The sequence below is a fragment of the Eubalaena glacialis genome, chromosome 10 (assembly GCF_028564815.1).
Source record: "Eubalaena glacialis isolate mEubGla1 chromosome 10, mEubGla1.1.hap2.+ XY, whole genome shotgun sequence".
Taxonomy (NCBI): domain Eukaryota; kingdom Metazoa; phylum Chordata; class Mammalia; order Artiodactyla; family Balaenidae; genus Eubalaena; species Eubalaena glacialis.
This window is the reverse complement of record NC_083725.1, coordinates 616,612-638,103: the sequence shown is the minus strand read 5'-3', so window position 1 is coordinate 638,103 and position 21,492 is coordinate 616,612. Positions and strand designations below refer to the sequence as shown.

Here is a 21,492-nt window from a genome sequence, read left to right as displayed (position 1 = left end):
CAGGCGAGGGAACGCCCAGGCCTGGCCTCCGCTCGGGGGTCAACCTGAGGCAGTGGAGCCTGGCTCTGATCGGTCACACCGGCCAGACCAACCTGTTCAAGCTCAATGGAACTTCCACCCGACAGGAGCCCCGCCGCTCTTGGGGGAGGAGCAGCAACAAGCACAGTCTGATCACTTTGCTCTTGGCCTTGGGACGCGCGGGACCCCAGGAGAGCCCCTTCCCCCGACGCTCTCCTTCAAGCTAAGGGTGAAATCAGTCTGTTCACAGCACACACACCCACTACGAGCCACAGGAGGCAGGTCAGAGATCTCGACAGCGAAGTGACCTGCTGCCAACAGCAACCCTCCGACTGTTCACCCTGACGCACCTGCAACCACAGCACAGCGAAAACTCTACCTACCGAAGGGAATTCCCCGGGGAGGAGGCCCGAGCGCCGTAAGCGCCCTCGGTCCACTCCACACAAACCTGCTCAGGCTCTTAAAGCAGGCTGGGGGCGGAGGCCACAGGATCAGAGGAGGGGCTTTCCTGACAAGGTTACTCTGCTAGACCAGCAGTGACCACGAATGGAGAAAACCGCTAAATAAGCAAACACATCCCCAAGAAACAACCTGACTTCTCCCCTGAGGTATCTGATGACAGTTAACCCTTCACGGGTTAACTTCAAGGGTTTTCACAGCTGCCAGACTTGGAAGTCATTCCTATGAATACGTACAACCAGACAGAATCCAGCGATGCTTCTGCGAGAAGACGGGCTGCTTTAGGCTTCCATTTGATATCAAATGCTCATCTACTCACTTTAGGTCAAGAACACGTACAGGTGGTGACTGATGGGCAAGCACCCTGGTGAATAACCAGCTTAACTAACTGTACAAATAAATTCCACAGTTTAGGGACTTCCCTGGTGGCGCAGTGGTTAAGAATCCATCCGCCAATGCAGGGGACACGGGTTCAAGCCCTGGTCCAGGAAGATCCCACATGCCGTGGAGCAACTAAGCCCACGTGCCACAACTACTGAGGCCCATGCACATAGAGCCTGTGCTCCACAACAAGAGAAGCCACCGCAATGAGAAGCCTGCGCATGGCAACGAAGAGAAGCCCCTGCTCGCCACAACTAGAGAAAGCCAGAGAGCAGCAACGAAGACCCAACGCAGCCATTAGAAGAAAAAAAAAAAATCCACAGTTTAACATAAATTATGCAAAGGAGGATTTGGATGCTGGGGCTGAAATCAAGTCCAGGAGCTCAGCGTCACCAGAACAGGTGCACAGTCAGTGGTAAAACCCAGCACTAATCCTGCTGGCTGCATAATGACTGGGACCCACAGGACAAGATTCAGCCTTGACTGGATTAAGACTCACAGGTCCCCCACCAGCTTGACCAACTGGGCAAGAGGGACGGTTTTTTTAGTTTGTCAGCTGACAAGTTAAAAGAAGCCAGCATCCTAATGATGCCTCCTGGGGCCGGCACCCTTTCTCACTCTCCTCGCCCCACAGGACAGTTAACGGGGACCACACACAACAAACCACCAAGTCAGGGACACTGCAGATTTCACACGGCAGGAACTGTCTCATACGTAAAACAGAAGGAAGGCTAGCTAATCCCGAGTAATACTAAGAATCCAATTCTCGGTTTCAATCAGCCCAATGAGGCCACAAGAGAAGAGCCGTCTGGTCACTTCCTCTTTTAGATTTTTTTAAAAAATATTTATCTATTTATTTGGCTGCGCCGGGTCTTAGTTGCAGCACGCGGGATCTTTTAGTTGCGGCATGGGAGCTCTTAGTTTCGACATGCATGTGGGATCTGGTTCTCTGACCAGGGATCAAACCCGGGACCCCTGCATTGGGAGCTCGGAGCCTTAACCACTGGACCACCAGGGAAGTCCCTCCTCTTTTAGATTTAGCAAGAATCATAAAAATCCCACTTCTTTCAGATGTCTTCCCGAGCAAATGTTACTCTGAAGCAGCTATCTGCTCAGCGAAGGCCGCTGTGGATGGACTCAGAGTCCTGATTTGGCCGTTCTCAGACTGGGACAGGGGCTCAGACCCATCCACACCAGGATCAATTCCCTGCATCCACGCTGACTTTGACCCACACCCCCTCGCTCTCCGGCCCTCCTCGCTGTCACCCTGGGCTCGCTTCCCAGGTCCTTTCCCGCCTGCCATCTTCCCGTTGTATGCTTTGTGGTCCTGGTTCCACGAAGTGTCGGCTGCTTCCCACTCTGTCCCTCCTCTTCATAAACAAGTGGGCTGTCCTCCAAGGACCCACAGTCCAGGCACGAGGACCACACTCCCCCCACACTCCCCCCACACTTTCATTCATTCACGCACCAAATGTCCACTGAGTGTCTCCTCAGTTTCAGATGCGAGGGATACAGCAGTAAACAAAACAACCCCTGCCTCTCGGGGAAGCCTGTGTTCTACCAGGTGCACAGATGTTATGGAAACCGTACAGAATGTGTTGCCAAAGGTGGTGTGAAGCAGAATCTGGCTCGGGGAGGGCATGCGGGAGGGGAGAGGGCGGGCTGCTACTGAGAAGCCACGTCCTCCACCAGGCTCCCGCGGGGCTCGGCCTTTCCTCTGGACGCTCCTGCCATGCGCCTGTTTTGACCACTCGGTAAGTGCTTCCTGGTTTTCTCCATTCCAAACCCCAACATCGCTGCTATGGTCTGAATCCCAGTTTGTATCCCCCCGAATTCTTATGTTGGAAACCGAGCCCCGAGGGGGTGGTATTAGGAGGAGGGCCTGTGGGAGGTGACTGGGTCACAAGGGCAGAGCTCTCACCGACGGGGTGAGCGTCTTATAAATGAAGCCCGAGTCCCTCCTTCCCTTCTGCCGCGTGAGGACACGGTGCCGGTGCCGTGAGGACAGGGTGAGAGGTCTGCTCTCTGGAAGCGCCTCCCCTCACACTCCCCACCTCCAAACGGGGAGGGGCAGTTCCTGCTGTTTATCGGCTGCCCAGTCTGTGGGACTTGTTCCAACAGCCCAGAAGGCCTGGGACAATCTCTCAGAGCCCTTTCAGTGTCCACACAGCCTCCTGGTCCCCCGGCTTCATCGACTCAGGGACCGCCCCCCACCAGGACTCTGTGTCACAACACCGAAGCCCCCACTTCTGAGGTCGGACAACCCACCCTCACCTGCCAACCCATGCAGCTTTCTGACTCCTTCATCCCCTCACGTGTCCTGCACGGAGCCCTCTGGATCCTCAGTTCCTCCCTTTTCTCCCAAACCAAGCCATCTCTGCCTTACTTCCTTCTCTATCTCCATGGCCCATCACTGTAGTCACCATCTTGCCCTGAACCCCTCCGGCCCCTGCCTTCTTGCACGCCCAGAGCATCTGCCCGACTCCCCTGAAACAGCCCACCTGCCACCTGGCCATCACCCTGACTGCTGTGCTACACGGGCACCACCTAGTGGACAGACGAGGAAACAGGTCATACAATTTTGTAGCCCTCATATTGGGGGTTTATAGGACCAATTAAAAATGCTGTGCAAGAAAACCATAATTCGAAAAGATACATGCACCCCAATGTTCATTGCAGCACTAGTCACAATAGCCAAGACATGGAAGCAACCTAAATGTCCATGGACAGAGCAATGGACGAAGAAGATGTGGTACATACATACAATGGAATATTACTCAGCCATGAAAAAGAATGAAATAACGCTATTTGCAGCAACATGGATGGACCTAGAGATTGTCATACTGATTGAAGTAAGCCAGACAGAGAAAGACAAATATCATGATATCACTTACAGGTGGAACCAAAAAAAGAAAGGGTACAAATGAATTTATTTACAAAACAGAAAGATTCACAGATGTAGAAAACAAACTTATGGTTACCAAGGGGGAAAACGAGGGGAGGAGTAAACTGGGAGATTGGGCTTGACATACACATACTAATATATATAAAATAGATAACTATTAAGGATCTGTATAGCACAAGAACTCTACTCAATACTCTAATGACCTATAGGGGAAAAGAATCTAAAGAAGAGTGGATATATGTATATGTATAACTGATTCGCTTTGCTGTACAGCAGAAACTAACACAACACTGTAAATCAACTATACTCCAATAAAAATTAATTTAAAAAAATGTCATGAAACTTTGTTCATGCCAGAATTGCCAGGAAATCCACCACCTGGACCAAAAATAAATTCACAGGGCTCTGCCGCTATAGTCTCTTGGGAAGATCTGTCTTACCAGATACATATGGAAAAATTAATGTGTTTAAAGTAAGCAGATAGGCCTGACCTGTGGCCTAAAAATAGAGGACAGATTAATTTAGTTTTTCAAAGCTTTTCAAATCATGCTCCACATTTTTACCATGGTTCAAACAAATCCAGAACGCAGGGATAAAATGGAAAGGTTTAAGGGGGAGGGAGAAAATGCTACCAGAAGTACAGGTTTTCGCACTACAGTGGAGATGTCTGCCTGTCCTTCTAGTTTCCTTCTGACTCATGCTCTCGTCACCTGTGGCACAGGCCCTGCATGTGGTCTATGGAGCGAACAAGGCCGTAACATACACGTGGAGGAGCTGATGCAAGTGGGGAAGACACTGACAGCCAGGTTAAACACCCACCCTCCCCTCCCGGGCGTGTCCTCCCCAAGCCCCCCAGCACTGGCGCTCCTGCCTGCTCCTGGGCCGCACGTGGCACACGGGCTGCAGGGCCGGCCTGGGGCAGAGGGGGGAGGCGAGAGGGCACGGCACAGCTGCCCCATCCCTTTCCCAATTATACACAGAAAAAGAAAGCATAGCAGCCTTAGCTTTCCTCTCTGACTCTAGACGTGCTAATTAGGATGTTAACCTTCTACCAGTTTACTATGTAAAATGTTTCTCCTTGGAAAAATATACCCAAAGGAAACCGAACAGAAATCCTTCCATGGAACTAGAGTAAACCACTGGTGACCATATTTGGAACCAGAGGGACCCATTACTATATGCTATTTATAGTTAATGAATCTGTAAAGACCTCTTCCCAACTGTGGTAGCTTCTGCCATGCATTCAACATTCTATTTTCCAACTGCAGACTTGCTTTAAAAAGAATTACTCATATAATATAATCAAGGTTAGCAAATTCTGTGAGATCATTTCTAAACCCCTTGAAAATACATCTTTAGTTATAGAAGGATAAGAATTAACAGTGGCAAGGCAGTCCCCCTGCCTTCCAATTCTTGGGAAATACCCATTTCCAAGGAGCCTTGTAACCATACCCTATGATTTCACACTGAGCAATTCTGTGTTAATCCCTAGAATTTCTTCCTTGCAGCTTCTGCACTCAGGAGAAAGTCTGAACTCTTCCTACACTGGCCTAGAAGCCAACACTTACTGGCTTTTGCTCTTGACAGCTGACCACGGCAGAGGCCCACACTGCTCTTCCCTCCTCCGTTTGGAAGAACAAAGTGTCAGCAAATGTGGTCAGGGCTGGGATTATTCGATGGTCAATCTGGACAAGGGCTTCTTTGTTTTTTGTTTTTAAACTTATGTGAAAACTAAAGCTTTGTTACACAGCTTAGTATTTTAAAAATCGGCTAATTTTCTGACAACTGCCAAAAGCTCACTAAATCCTAAATAACGCCAACTCTAAACCAATTTTAAAGAAAAAGAGATCTTTTCCAGAAACTAGGCCAATCACTCGGCTGGCTGGCTGGCGCGAGGAAAGACTCACCTGGCGATGTCTGGGTGCGGGTCCACCAGCGTGCTGACGAACCGGAAGAACAGGGAGCCCTTCCACTTCACGAAGTCCTCCTGCTCGAGAGAACGAAGGCTCACGCTTACAGGGGCCTCAGCACACAGCCCTCTGTCCCTGGGGCCGTGGGTGCTCACATGGGAGAGTGTGGGCAGGAGAGCCTGACCGTGACTCAGCGCCCCTGCCTGCGGGGAGGCGGCTGCACCCCGCACGAGACAGTGAGGGCATGGACGCATCAGAACAGACACACAACTCACTTAAAAATCAAACAGCATTTTCCCCTCACATCAGGCTACACACGCGCGCTCGAGCTCTGTCCACGCAGACGTGTCTCTGCGGGATCTCGGAGCATGTCTGCGAGGTCACCCGGGCAAGCGCGAGGGTCCTCATTGTACAAACGATGAAGGTCCGTCTGGGAACACCGACCGTTCACAGAATCGGAACCAGACCTACTCGTCTATACGTGCTTTTCTCTACGTGCTGTTTACTTGTGGAAACAAACTTCACCCTGCACAACGGGATCTCTGAACAAACACCCAGAAGGAATATTAGGAAGTAACAATCTGTTTAAACGTCTGTCCAGAACGTCAGAAGAGTGGTATGTGAAACTGCACGTGAGCAAATACCTGTGCCTCTACTACAGCGCCGCCCGACTCCTACGCTGCTCAGACCCCCGAACAGGAGCGGCCGGCCCGGCAAGCCCTCATGCGCACCTGCAGGAGGTTAGTGAGCAAGAAGAGTGTCTGCTTGCGGATGAAGGGGTCCGAGTCCTTCAGACACACAGAGATGCTGGGGATGTACTTGTCCACCATGACCGTGTACCGGACGCAGAGGTCGCACAGGACGATGATGGCGTTGTTGCGGACGGCCACATCCCCGCACACCTCCAGCTCCCGCACCAGGGCCGGGATGCTCTTCTTCGCCAGATCCTCGTGCTGCAGGCACAGCTTCCCTGCCGCCGAGAAAGACAGACACCCTGACTCGACTCTCATTCTCTGCCTCACATTTTCTCCAGCTGTATCCTGCTATGGATTTTATTTAATCAAAGTTAAAACATCACATCAACAATCACAAACAAAAAATCCAAGGCAGACAGACCCATACTAAATATTAAGAAGTGCCAAATAACCCCGGGTTTCATGAGACAGACACTCTGAGATGTTCCTTCACTTCCTTTCAAAGTCAACATCTGAATTTTGGAGTTATCAACTTACCTGGAAAATGACCAATAAAATGTAACTGATGATACTTTTTACTTTTGATTATACACATAATTGATAGAAGCTAAAAAGTTTAATAATGAACTTGAAATCTGAGCTAGGTGAATACATAATCGTGTCATTTATTTCATTTCTTGTTCATAGTTAGGAGAAGGAAGGCTGTTGTTGAGTTTTGTGTTTGTATGTGTTTTTTTTTTTTGGCCTGGGGAACATTTTGCTCTTATTTACACTTCTGAGATTTTTGAAAAATAACCATTATTACCAAAAAATTCGTAACACGTGTTGAGCATACACAATCACAAAAAAAATTCAAATTTTTTTGTGAATACTGACAGAAGTCAGTCTTCTTAAGATAAACAACAGTGTGAGGTCATGCAAAGTATCAAATAAACTACCTCTTTGTGTGTGTCTGTGCGTTAGTTTCTGCTTTATAACAAAGTGAATCAGCTATACGTATACATATGTCCCCATATCCCCTCCCTCTTGCGTCTCCCTCCCACCCTCCCTATCCCAACTCTCTAGGTCATCGCAAAGCACCAAGCTGATCTCCCTGTGCTATGCAGCTGCTTCCCACTAGCTATCTATTTTACATTTGGTAGTGTATATATGTCCATACCACTCTCTCACGTCATCCCAGCTTACCCTTCCCCATCCCCGTGTCAAGTCCATTCTCTACGCCTGTGTCTTTATCCCTGTCCTGCTCCTAGGTTCTTCAGAACCCTTTTTTTTTTTTTTTTAGATTCCATATATATGTGTTAGCATACGCTATTTGTTTTTCTCTTTCTGACTTACTTCACTCTGTATGACAGACTCTAGGTCCATCCACCTCACTACAAATAACTCAATTTCGTCTCTTTTTATGGCTGAGTAATATTCCATTGTATGTATGTGCCACATCTTCTTTATCCATTCATCTGTCAATGGACACTTAAATTGCTTCCATGACCTGGCTATTGTAAATAGAGCTGCAATGAACATTGGGGTGCATGTGTCTTTTTGAATTATGGTTTTCTCAGGGTATATGCCCAGTAGCGGGATTGCTGGGTTGCATGGTAGTTCTATTTTTAGATTTTTAAGGAACCTCCATACTGTTCTCCATAGTGGCTGTATCAATTTACATTCCCACCAACAGTGCAAGAGGGTTCCCTTTTCTCCACACCCTCTGCAGTATTTATTGTTTGTAGATTTTTTGATGATGGCCATTCTGACTGGTGTGAGGTGATACCTCATTGTAGTTTTGATTTGCATTTCTCTCATGATTAGTGATGTTGAGCATCCTTTCATGTGTTTGTTGGCAATCTGTATATCTTCTTTGGAGAAATGTCTATTTAGGTCTTCTGCCCATTTTTGGATTGGGTTGTTTGTTTTTTTGATATTGAGCTGCATGAGCTGCTTGTAAAGTTTGGAGATTAACCCTTTGTCAGTTGCTTCGTTTGCAAATATTTTCTCCCATTCTGAGGGTTGTTTTTTCGTCTTGTTTATGGTTGCCTTTACTGTGCAAAAGCTTTTAAGTTTCATTAGGTCCCATTTGTTTATTTTTGTTTTTATTTCCATTTCTCTAGAAGGTGGGTCAAAAAGAATCTTACTGTGATTTATGTCATAGAGAGTTCTGCCTATGCTCCCCATCTCTTCATGATGTGAACTGCAAACTTTATTTCTTCATTCCCAGAACTCAGTGCAGTGTCTGGCATACAGCTCTTGAAGAACAGACTTCATGGTGCTACATTATGAGTATAAAACAACCACAGGTTTGATGGTAATAAATTAAACAGAGAGTGTCCTGCAGAGCTGGGCGCTCCTACAGTTACCCCCCGAGCTTACAAGCTTATAAATCACAAAGCACACGTGGAGAGGCTGCCCCGTGTCTCCTCACTCACCCAAGGTGATGACGGCATGTGCTCTGATCACGGAGGGCATGACAGAGCCCTGGAACTGGGAGATGGGCTGGGAGGATGCGGCCTCACTGCCGCCTGGGTCCGATGTGGTCACTACGGGAGGGAAGGGAAGGGAAGGGAGGAGAGGTCTTGCTGCACTGCTACAGGACAAACCCAGCCCCGAGGCAGCAGGCGCAGAAGGCACGCCAAGGGCCTTACAATGCTCCGCGCTGGCGGAAGCAGCCAGGATGGACTGCATCAGCAGGAAGGCTCTCTTGTCCACTCTGGCTGGACAGAGCTGGGCTACGTCTCCTAAGGTGAAAATGTACTTCACCTGCCAAGAGAATTGGTTTTGCAGTAAGAATAAGGCAAAAGAAAAACAAACTCTAGCTAGGTTAAGGCCATGTCAGTGGAGTACTTTTTCTGTCCCCCAAATTAAATGGCTGGTTTTTTCCCCCGCAACAACACACAGCCATTGTAAAAATCCAGTCACTGCTTCAACTAGGGTGACTGTATAGGTTTATCATCTATATCTAGATACTCCTGCAAGTCAAAGGGGTGCTGTGACAACAGAGTGGACCTCGGTGCTTCCGGGTAAGTGGGGACACGGAACAGCTGACTTACAATCCCGCCACCCACAGACACCATCCTTGTTTTTCTGTATGACTTTCTTTTCAAAGTATTTTTATAGTCACACGGCTTCATGTTGGCTTTTCTCACACACTTGCCAATCACACTAGGTTGAAGTTTGTGATTCTAAATTTCAGTATCAGGCATCCTTTCATGTCAATATGTACGATCAATATGTTTAATGACTACATAAGTATGTTAAAAACTCTGAATGTCATCAAGGTTGACCGCACTATTACTATACATTTATGTTGACCTAATCCCTTCCTGTTTGCATCAGCTCTGATGGACACCTTTGTGCCCTGGGACAGTGTTCTGCCTCCTCAGAGGGGACGTGCGGGGTGAGAGGGCACATAGCCTGTTGCACGCTTTAAACTCACTTCCACACTGTCCTCCTGCTTAGCTTACTAGTAAGACTCCTACCAAAACTTGTGAGAACTTGCTTCCTCAAGCCACCACTACTGTGTCTTTATTAAGGACCTTCAGCTTAACAGTTAAGTAATACTTATTTTTTTTAATCGTAAAAATACAAGGGTGATGCTAAATAAACAGTAAAATGTTGAGTAAAGGCTTTTTAGAGTAAAAAAGCTAATAATAAGGATGTGTGTGTTTAAAGAGAACTGAACACACTGTATCTCAGTGGATTAGTGGCACATTTGAATTATATTTAAAGAAGAGTGAAGTAAACAATATATATAGGGCAAACTTCTCCATATATTTTGACCAAAGGGTAAATTTTGGTGACATATTTAACAGAAAAAAAAAATCTTAGCGGGGAAAACTCACTGGTCATAGTAAGCATTTTTCTTAGATTGGGTCGGGAATCCCAGACAAATGAGCGGAGCAAGACCCTCCAGAGAAACCCCGGGTCGGGACCACTCTAAACACTGTGGCCTCTGACCCAAAACATCTGGGTTCTCGTTGATCAGGATATTTTTATTACTGAACTGGGTGTGTAATAATGCCCTGGCACAAAGGGTCTTCTCCTCCAACAAATCTAAACATGGCCATCAATCCCCAGGTCCAACTGCGAGGGGGCAAAGAAGGAATTGAACACATAAGGGAAGTGCTGTACTAATTTTCAAACAGACGAGGAAAATGACCAGTTTTGGTGAAATGATGGCCTAGTCTGAAGGGCATCAAAAAGCAGCTCATTTTTGCCCTTATGGGACAGTGTCAGATGCTGGAATCAGAATCACGTTTTGCTGACAGTCAGCTACTTGAACCAGAAAGCGGGCCCCGCTTTCACTGGCTCAAAGGCACCTCTTCACGGCACAACTTCTAAAGCAGGGTGCATGTCACACAATCTCACTGCTCCCAGGACAGCAGCTTCTCCAGCTTTCAAATATCTCATTTGTTTTAGACATGACCTGGGAGCTGTTCTATAGTCTGATATTCAAACAGCTTGCCAGACACACTAGATAATTTTTAAAAAAAACATCAAACCAACAAGCCGAAAGAACAAAGAGGATGCTCACTTTACTCTTTTCTCACCTATTACTTCTGAGCCCACAACACACACTGTGTTTTCCCTGTCGGATCAGGAATCTCACAGGACCCAACTGGGAGAAGGATTTACCATCATTTTCCCCCAGATGATAAGTATGGGAGAGAAAAATGAATAGGTCACCAGTAAAAAGTTCTTCTAAAACAAGAGTAAGCCCCAGGCTAGGAAAATCCCTTTCTTGCTAAGAGTACTGAAGATGCACCTCACACCGCCGTCTACAGGCCCGGCCGACGCGAGGAGGAGAGGAGGACGCTAAGAGCGGCAGCTACTCACCGCCAGGTCTTCGTTCATCCTCCCGGTCCCGTCCTCCTTCAGAACGATGTCGGAGAGGCAGCGCACACAGGTGGAGAGCACGTCCTCGCACGCCTGCACCAGTAATCCCTGCGGCAAGCCAAAGGCCATCTCTGAAGGGCACCGCGCATCCATCACACTGCCCATGACACACAACTTGCTCACAAGAAACTCTACGGCCTTCAAATGCATAAACCGCAAGCCACGGAAACCCCAGCCATCATGCTTTGGCATCTTTGCTCTTTCAGCAATCTGGCAATGCCAACTGGCTAAGTGGAATTCACGAAGAACACTTATGTATGCTCTTTGTAATATGCTATATTTACTACAAACATATATATTTATGTATTATCTTTCTTTCTATTGTTACATTTGCCCTATAAGAGGGAAAGACATCTATTCAGGAAGATCCACTGCCCTAATTTATAAGAGATCTGTAATAGCAGTGCTCCTCCAATAGAGAAAAACATTGCAATTCTTCTGGCATATGTAGATGGTGAATTAACTACTGTAATAAAGAGTATATTTCAAAAAGACAGAATAAAAAAGAACAGTTTTTACCCTCCTGAAATGTATTCATTAGAGACAAGTTTTCAGAGTCTCTTATTAGTTAAAGTGACCTCCAGGGGGTCCCACCACCAGCCCACACATCTCACCACGCTTATGGGCCGAGGAGCTCGGTCACACCCTATAACCCGGAAGCCACTTTCCCCGGGAGGCCGTCCCTACACACCCAGGCTGAGCTGAGTGGCTCCGCCCCAGGACTGCCACGTTACCGGACACTCGCTTCCGTTTCAGGAATTATTCTAAGACGTTGGGATTACAGGTTAACGTGCAGGTCTCCCACACTATGCGGCAGGTGCCTTAGGAAGGGGCAGTCTGAACCACACCCCAGGGAGTGCCCAGCAGCAATACCACAAGATGGTACTCTAAGTTTGCCAAATTGCTGGCAAACCATCATCACGATCCAGACATTCGTAGTCTGACTCGGCCTAAAATGTGTCAAAGCTATTGTCTTTATTAACGTTTTACAAAATGACTGCACTTAAGATGTTAACAGACTGCACAAGCTGGAGCTTCCGAAGTGCACGTGCTCTGCCCCAGCGTGGCTGAGTCTGTAGGCCCAGCACCCGGCTGCTAGTGAGAGGAGGACCTCAGAGTCTGGGCGGGGCCCGTGGTGCAGGCCTGGCTCCGCACTAACGAGCGACGTGCCGCAGACACTTGGGGGACGCCGCCCTCACATTCTGCCACAGAACCTCCATTTCTTCCTACAGCATTCGTTCCTCATCATCAGCCTTTCGTTTTGTTTTTACCTGTTTTCTGCTATTCAAATATGCTCCCTACTTAGGTAATGTTCCTTATTTAAAAGTTTTTCACACACTTTCTTGGATCAGAGATAAACAGAAAATCAAATAAAGCGAGTATCCCCTTCACCAAAAAGTGCCAAAAGGTTTATGCCAGGAAAACACCAGACACAGAAAGAGCTGGGCATTTTTAATTAACTACATTTCAACCTGTTTTAAGTCCTAAGCAAAAAAGTTACAGTATATTGTCTTACTACAATAGTTAACTTATCAGGAAAGGACTTTTTAAAAAGAACCTATACAAGAAAATGAAGCTTAGGAAGGTGGCAGGTAGCTCAGATGAAGCAATAATGTTTTTATTCTGGGAGACTTAAATATATTTCAGCAATTATTTAAATTAATTTTTGACTTCTAAAATCATTATTAATAAGCCCCAGTCCTAAAATTTTTCATTATGATTAGCACTGTCTAGGAGTATATTTCATGATAAAAACTGAATACATGGTAGTAAGATAATTTATCATTAGAGATACTTAAATGGATAGCTTTTGGGGAGTCAAAGTAACCCTCTGTGTCACACAGAACGCTGGTTTGGGGTTGTGATGATGAATCCATAGGGAATGTCAGCAGGAGGCTCTGGGAACTCTGGGGACAAGAGATAACTAGGGTGGGGCTTCCCTGGTGGCGCAGTGGTTGAGAGTCTGCCTGCCGATGCAGGGGACACGGGTTTGAGCCCTGGTCCGGCAAGATCCCACATGCCGCGGAGCAACTAGGCCCGTGAGCCACAGCTACTGAGCCTGCGCGTCTGGAGCCTGTGCTCCGCAACAAGAGGCCGCAACAGTGAGAGGCCCTCGCACCGCGATGAAGAGTGGCCCCCGCTCGCCGCAACTGGAAAAAGCCCTCGCACAGAAACAAAGACCCAACACAGCCAAAAATAAATAAATAAATAAATAAATAAATAAATAATTAAATTTATTAAAAAAAAAAAGAGATACTAGGGTGACAGGATGATGACTAATCAGAAATCTTCTGGTCTGGAGGGAAGCCGTGACTAGGAGGAAACCACTTACACATCCTTGGAGTGAGGGAGGAGGGTCTAACAGGCTATTGTGAGCACCGAGGTTAGGATGATTAAAAGACAACCTTGTAGATTCGATCTTGGGAACAGGTGTCTGGCTGGTGTGCTTCCTAGAAGACACTGGTACCCAGAACCAAGGAGGTGACCTCCTAAAGGAGCTGTGTGTCTTCAGCAGCCAAGATCTTCTTGGGGAATGTCAACTGCTTGTCACGTAGGTGCTTCTTGGAGAACTAACTGCTGGGGACCACCCGCCCTTCCAGGTCTCCGCGGAGAACACGCCCCCAGCTTCAAGGCAGAGCATTACGTCTACATACAGACAAATGACAGACACACCCAGGAGAGTCTGTAGCGTACCTGCTCCTCCGCTGGCGTCTCTGCAGATGCTCTACAGAGTCTTTGCAAAGTATCAACAGCTGGGCTGATCAACTTTGGTGACCACCAGAATCCATTCAGCTTACTTTTGATAACATCTAAAAAAGAGAGTCAATTCCCTTGAAGCTTAACTCTTAAAAATATATATAAAGTGAGAGGCAAAGCCTTTTCATGATTCTCCAGTAGACACTCACCTGTCACCTTGTTCCGGGTGCTCTGAGGAAGATGCTTTGCAATATGCCCGATAACACAGAGGATGTGCCCTAAGGTGTCTGCATTGGGGTCCTGCTGCCTGTGGAAAGGGCAGAAGAAATATCAGTATAGAACCAAAGTAAAAATTGCTGCCAACAAAATACTTTTCTTCTGGATTATCAGTATTGGAGGAAGTAGGGTAGCATGGTTTAGGAGTCGAGTTGGGGAGCATTAAGGCACTTAATGTACTTGGACAATGAAAGCCTAAAAGTGATTCTTTTTTTCCTGTTTGTTTTTATGCCAGAATTTAAAGAAAAGATCTGTGTATATTAGCAGCTATGAAAGAGCCCACTTCCTTAAGACATGAGCTTTGTTTCCAAGACTCTCTCGTGTCTGGTGGCAGCTAAATTACAAGCATGCGAACCTGCTTATTTTGTCCCAGGACTTTATGACTTGGGTGTAGTCCAGCGTGGGTGACGAGCCAGCAACCTTGGAGAGCAGCATCCAGGCCGGGGCAGCGTGCTCCTTGCCAGTGTGGGAGAGCACATTGTTTACAAAAGCGGAGGAGAACTTATCTTTCTTGGACCAGACGTGAAAAGCCTTATTTAAATAGCGGCTGGAAAAAAGATGAGAAAGCAGAATTGTAACCGTAAATACACAAAACTGTTCAGACCTGCCCCTCGGTGAAGGGTATCAACTTCTGCTCTAGGATTCTGGCACATAAAACATGCAAACAGAGGTTCCTGGCTAGTGGCTCATCTGATAGCAAACTACGTGTCTTTCTAATTATTATTACACTGAATAAGGTATATTTACCCCTCCCCTGCCCATAAAGTATTTATTTTTAAAGAAAATAATAAAATTTCATAATTCACTTGAGACCCTCTAAAATTTCTATGCAAACATATGGGGTAAGTTACCAATAACAGGTACATCCAGAGTCTACAGGGTTTTAGTAACAAAAAAATGTAGACATTGTCCTTTTTTCAATGGAAGGATTGGAGAGAAATGACATCCTAGCATTTAAATATGGTGATATTAAATGAGCTCGACTTTGCTATGACCTGCCAATACCACTCAGAAATACATATATCAAACTTTTCTAAAATAAAAAATGCTTCTGATGTATTAAAGTGTTTGTGTGATGTCATTGCTATTTTTAAACCATTTCTTATTTTACTTTTTCCTATAGCACTGAATGACATCATATGACTCATGATACAAATGCAGTATTATATATTTAAGTGGAGAGAAAAATACATTCCTTCCCCCAATTAATTTCTTCTACTGCTAGGCACACACACACACTCAGATTAGTAAGACTTTCTCATTAAATGAAAAAAAGAATTCTCAAAGCACACAGAAGGCAACTATAAGAAAATAAACACATCTACACACAATAAGCATATGCATATAAATGAATGGTTTTATTAATAAATTAGCTTTTGGTTAAAAATCTATCTAGAGTTTTACTGCAAATGACTAACATAATTTATATCTGACTGCTATCCAAAAGCAAGATACGTGAAATCAACAAATATTTAAAAGTTTACGTACAAGCATCACACAGAATATTAACTGAAGTTTACTGCAGGAAGCCAACAGAACGACAAAACGTCCTCTGAACTTCCAGCTTTGAGATCTCAAATCTGGCTCCTCTCTGACCACGCACACCCTCCACATGGGCTGAGCGTCCCCAAAGCCTCCCAACTGGACCCTCCATTAGCCGCACTGCCCATCACAAGCAGGGAATGCCGCACCACTCAGAATGCGGTTCAGCAAACACCACCTGGTTTCCTGAAAAGCACTGCCGACCTCTATCCTAATATCAAACCAAAGCAACCCCCCTCAGTGCCCATCTCAGTGCCCCCTGCTGGACAGAACTGACCACGCTCTCCCTTACACTCCAGTCGACTTGTTTGACCTTTTCACTAATTCCTTTTCTTCTAATCACACCAACTGCTGATTTTGAAGAGGTCTGTTCTTAGTCATCTTCTCTCACCTACAACCTAACTCTGGGCGATGTCCTCCATCACCAGGATCGTCACAAGCACACACTGAAAACGGGACTCCATCCCCAGCCCTCCCTCCACCCCCTGCCCCGCCCCACCTCTGCTTTCCGAGCCTTGTTCAACAGCAACCCCACCCAGAAGCCCTTTCAGTTAGGATTCCTGGAGCGGCGGGCCTCTAAGCCTTTGCGTTGCTATTTCTTGCCTGGAGACCCTCACCATTAGGCCTGCCTGGTTACTCTCAACTCCTCCCACCTCTAGGGATGACTGAGCTCACACCACCGTCAAAAGGAAGCTACCCCGAGCTGAAAGAGAGAAAGAAAGGTAAGAACCCGTGCCGCTCCACGTGCCCCCTCCTGGCTGCCGTGACGCCCTCTCCACTGGACTGTGGGCAAGCAGAGTGGAGGGCGCAGGGCGCCCTCAGAGCCGCCCCCCCGCCCAGCTTCCCACCGCTGGACAGCTCCTCTGCAGCCAGCTGCTTCCCCTGGACCCGGTCGCCACGCCTTGAGCTCGAGTCATTCACCGGTGGCCTGTGTCCTCAGACTCTGGTCACAGACACAGCCGATCCGTGACACCTCCTGTGCTATGAACTCCTGGGGCCCCTGCAGCACACACCACTCATGCGCCCTGCACTGGCTGCGTCCTCCACAAGAGCATCTCCCGCCCCTTGTTAACCGCCAAGGTCCAAACTCGAAGCTCACCTGCTCTGCGAAGTCTCCTGTCCTGAGCAGATCCTGGAATCCCAGTTACCTTCTGTTTATTAAAGAACTTATCACAAGAGTTTATTTATACAACTCTAGTCCACTAGCCCAACTGCTCTCAATCCTTTTTTAAAGTTGATTCCCTTGTTCAGTGGCTCTCACACTTTTTCTGCTCAGGGCCCTTTTAAACTCTTAAAAATTACTGACCACCTCGAAGACCTTTTTTGTTCATGCGGGTTATACCTATCAATATTTGCCATACTAGAAGTTAAAACAGAAATTTAAAAATACTTATCTATTAGTTTGTCAGAAATAACAATAAGCTAATTACATGTTAACATAAATAATGCAATTCTTTCCCCCCCAAAACCTGGTATCTTTCTCAAAACAAAAAAAAACTTGGTAAGAACAGCAACGTTGTTTTCTATTTTTGTAAATCTCCTTATGGCCTGGCTTAAACAAAAGATGTGCATTCTTACATCTGATTCTTCATTCAATTTGTTTCAATATCATCACATGGCTTCTAGAAACTCTAGTACTGTCAAAGAGTAAAAGTGGCAATGGCACATGACATCTTAATATTACGATAAAGGCTGCCAACTAAAAACTGCCACTTGCCATCCACCTCTACAAGGATAAGGTCACTGGCCATTGCAGTCCCTTGACCTTCTACACCTCCTGAGAGGAGTTCAGGGCCAAGACCAGGAATGAGGCCCGCTGTGCTCTGGGAAAACTGGCAGAACAGGCCTTCAGATAGGTAGGTATTTTCAGAAGGTTTTATGAGCCCAACTTCTTGCATCTTCTCATACCTAGAAAAGCACTAAAATCATTAACAGAGACATCCACTCCTCGTGACCAGCAGCAACCTTCTACCAAGATGTGTGCTTGATTGCCCGTACGCCCCTCACCAAAATCACGTATATACTGACCTCCCCCACCCCCCACTACCTCTTTGGAGCAGTTCCTCAGAGCTACTGAGAGGCTGTCTCCCAAGCTATAGTCCTCAGTAAGCCCCAAATAAAACTGAACTCACAGCTGTTACACTGTGTGGTTTTTTTTGTTGACGACAGTTTTGGCGACCACAAAGGGATCCAGAGCAGGGGACTTCCCTGGTGGTCCAGTGGTTAAGACCTCGCCTTCCAATGCAGGGGGTACGGGTTCAATCCCTGGTGGGGGAGCTAAGATCCCACATGCCTTGAGGCCAAAAAACCAAAACATAAAACGGAAGCAATATTGTAACAAATTCAATAGACTTTAAAATTGGACCACATCAAAAAAAAAAAAACCTTTGGAAAAAAAAAAAAAAAAGGACCCAGAGCAGACTTCTCTCCGTCTGAACTCTACAAGAACCCGAGCCTGGTACCAGCAGAGGCCTCTTGCACCCGTCCACCTCCTCAGAGAGTCCAGACGAATTTGGGTGAGTCTCTCCTGGTTCTCAGATCTGCCATATTAGTTGATAACCTTGAGCTTTATTTCAAAGTATAAAACAGGTACCTGGCCCCCTTGCTCAGTTGAGACACTGGGCAGTCTGAGCTGAGTGTTTAGGTAGGAGACTGACCTGAAACCTTTCCCCAGTTCGGCTGCCTGAACAGAATTTGTCAGGATAAAAGTGAAGGTATTACGTGAGAGCGCTGCTCTGAAGAAAAGGGCCAAGAGTCCCCGCGGTCAGTCACGGCCTTCTCAGGCAACTGAGAAACTTACAGGAACGGAAGAGGCAGAGCCCTCACACTGCGCAGTGGCACCAGAGGGAAACCCACTCATTAATTACAACACTGGCTCCTCCAGGGGTCACATAGAAGAACTGGCCATTCAGTGATCCGAGCAGCCATGATGGTCTTACACTGTAATACCTGATTCTTGACTAAGTTTTAAAATGAAGCTATGAGATCTCTGGTTGTGTCTGTCTATATGTGCATTTTTTATATATATATATATATTTTTATCTTTGGATGGTATTATCAAAATTAATTTGTAAATGAGCTCTACTTAATTGGCTTAAAGGAAATTAAGCAGTTATATAAACTCTCAGAAATATAAAAGAAACTAACCCAAATGAATTTCAGGCTCATGTGAATTGGGAAATATTCAGTATTAACGCCTGGTGTTAAAAGTCTGTTGGTTTAATTAATACAGACATGTCTTTAGAGCCAACAACATGAAGTTTAATACAGCGCAGCCAGGTTTAACAGAGGTCAAGTAAGATCTTATTATGTCTGTTGCAAATCTGTCAGCAAGAAAAATAACTTGGTATTGTGGAATTCTTTAAAGTAAATTAAATGTAAATGAAATAAGAACTTTTGAGTGAACTCTTGAGGACTAATTATGTTTTAAGAATGTCTACTTAAAAACAATCTCTCCAGATATTTGGTAACTTGAAATTTTAGAATTATGAAAGGAGCTCAGGGTAGCGATCAGGAATGACGCACTCTGTGCTCTGGGAAAACTGGCAGAACAGGCCTTCAGATAGGTAGGTATTTTCAGAAGGTTTTATGAGCCCAACTTCTTGCATCTTCTCATACCTAGAAAAGCACTAAAATCCATGAACAGAGACATCCGCTCCTCGTGACCAGCAGCAACCTTCTACCAAGATGTGTGCTTGATTGCCCGTACCCCCTTCACCAAAATCACATATATACTGACCCGCCCCCCCCAACCTCTTCAGAGCAGTTCCTCAGTTACAGAGAGGCTGTCTCCTGGACTACAGTCCTCAGTAAGCCCCAAATAAAACTGAACTCACAGCTCTCTCTGTGTATGTGTGTTTTTAAGATGACAAGAGAGTCTAAGCTCCTGAATCCACCACACTTTGAGAACTGCTGCCCCTAATTCTACCCTCTCCTTCCTAACTTGGGCAAATATATTGTTTTCTAAATTGTGGTAATGTACATAACAAAACTTATCTTTTTAACCATTTTAAAGTGCAGAGATCACTGGCATTAAGCCCATTCGCACTGTTGTGCAACCACCCACCTCCAGAGCTTTTTCTCACCCCACACTGAGACTCCATACCCCTCAAGCAGCTCCTCCCCACCGCCCCTTTCTGCCTCCCAGAGTCTAACTATTCTAGGGACCTCACATAAGAGGAACCATCCAATATTTGTCCTATCATGTCTGGCTTATTTCACTTAGCATGTTTTCAAGGTTCATCCATGTTATAGCATCTGTCAGAATTTTGTGACTCCTTAAGGCTGACTAATATCTCATTGCGTGTATAGACCACATCTTATTTATCTCTTCACCAGTGCATGGACACCTGGATTGTTTCCACCTTTTAGCTGCTGTGAACGTGCTGCACTGGGCAAACACTGAGCATCACTTTACGGAGAAGAAAAAGGCTGAAAGCTCTAGTGCTCATATTATGTCCTCTTTTGTGTTTCTCTCTCCCTGTTCTCTGTGTTTCCTTTTATTTCTGGAGCTCTCTCCTCCCACTTTATAAAGTGTATCCTTTCACATATTGTTCTTTTTCAGAAACTTTATCCCTTTCAATCATCCTCTATATTTTCTACATTCTGGTTTTCTGACTTCAAATATGCACAGGTGTTTCCCCCATCTTAAAATGAAAACAGAGAGCCTATGAAGGAAGCTATGACACATCTTAACTGCAGGTAAGTTAAAGACCTAACTATAAAGGGGAAAGAAAAAAATCAAACTTCTAGGAGATTATATGGGAAAATATGTATATGATCCTGAGGTAGGAAAAGATTTCTTTAAAAATACATTAACCATAAAGAAAACCACTGACAAACTGAACTCATCAAAAGACATCATTAAGAGAGTAAAGAGGCAAATCATGGGATGGGAGAGATATCTGTAATACATATAACAATGCTTGTACATAAGTATATAATGAACACTTCTGCGTGAACAAGCAAAAGAGTGACAGCCTAATTAAAAAAAAAAAAAAGGGCCCGAGACCTGGGCAGGTAATTCACAATGTGAATATCTAAATGCTAATCCACCTATGAAAAGAGGCTCAACTGCATTAGTCAACATGGCAGTGCAAATTAAAACCATCAAGAAATACCAGTATTGGTCCAAAATGGACCAAAAAGGCTAAAAAGGAAGACTGACAACACAAAATGCAGGCCAAGATATGGAGCAACTGGAACTCTCATTAAGTGCTGCAAGGAAATGTAACTTGGTCCCACCACTCTGGAAAGCTGTCTGGCAGTAACCATGAAAGATGAATAAAAGCATACTCAACAGCACTGCTCCTAGGTGTGCATCCAAGAGAAATGTGTGCCAAAGATACGCATGGGAATATTCACAACAGCATTATACCTCGTAATAAAAAACTGGAAACAACCCATAATCTATCAACAGTTGACTGGATAAATAAACAGTAGCTTATTCACAAATGTCATACACACACACACAGAGCAATGAAAGTGAATGAGTTATAGCTGCACACAATAACTTGAATGAATCTTGTACTCCTTTGAGTAAAAGGAGTCAGACACACAAAGAATACATACCACATAATTCCACTTACATGAAGATGAAGAGTAGAGAAAACGCACACATGGTGTTAAAATCACAGTGGTCGTTCCCTTTGAGGAGGGAAGGAGAGCGATTGGAAGGAAGAGTTTTCTCAGGCCGAGCAATGTTCTATTTCTGGACCTGGGT

At 45.7% G+C, this 21,492-nt stretch overlaps 1 protein-coding gene across 1 annotated transcript in view; it reads right to left on the bottom strand.

Annotated features, from left to right (window-relative positions):
• Window positions 1–21,492, bottom strand: part of NCAPD3 (non-SMC condensin II complex subunit D3) — a 59,245-nt gene that overhangs the window by 10,712 nt on the left and 27,041 nt on the right. Inside the window, exons 17-24 of the mRNA XM_061202220.1 lie at window positions 14,584–14,775; window positions 14,162–14,259; window positions 13,950–14,065; window positions 11,196–11,303; window positions 9,005–9,119; window positions 8,789–8,899; window positions 6,405–6,643; window positions 5,671–5,750 (exon numbers count right to left, since the gene is read on the bottom strand). Coding sequence (XP_061058203.1) covers window positions 5,671–5,750; window positions 6,405–6,643; window positions 8,789–8,899; window positions 9,005–9,119; window positions 11,196–11,303; window positions 13,950–14,065; window positions 14,162–14,259; window positions 14,584–14,775 — 1,059 coding nt within the window. The remainder of the gene's footprint in view (window positions 1–5,670; window positions 5,751–6,404; window positions 6,644–8,788; window positions 8,900–9,004; window positions 9,120–11,195; window positions 11,304–13,949; window positions 14,066–14,161; window positions 14,260–14,583; window positions 14,776–21,492) is intronic.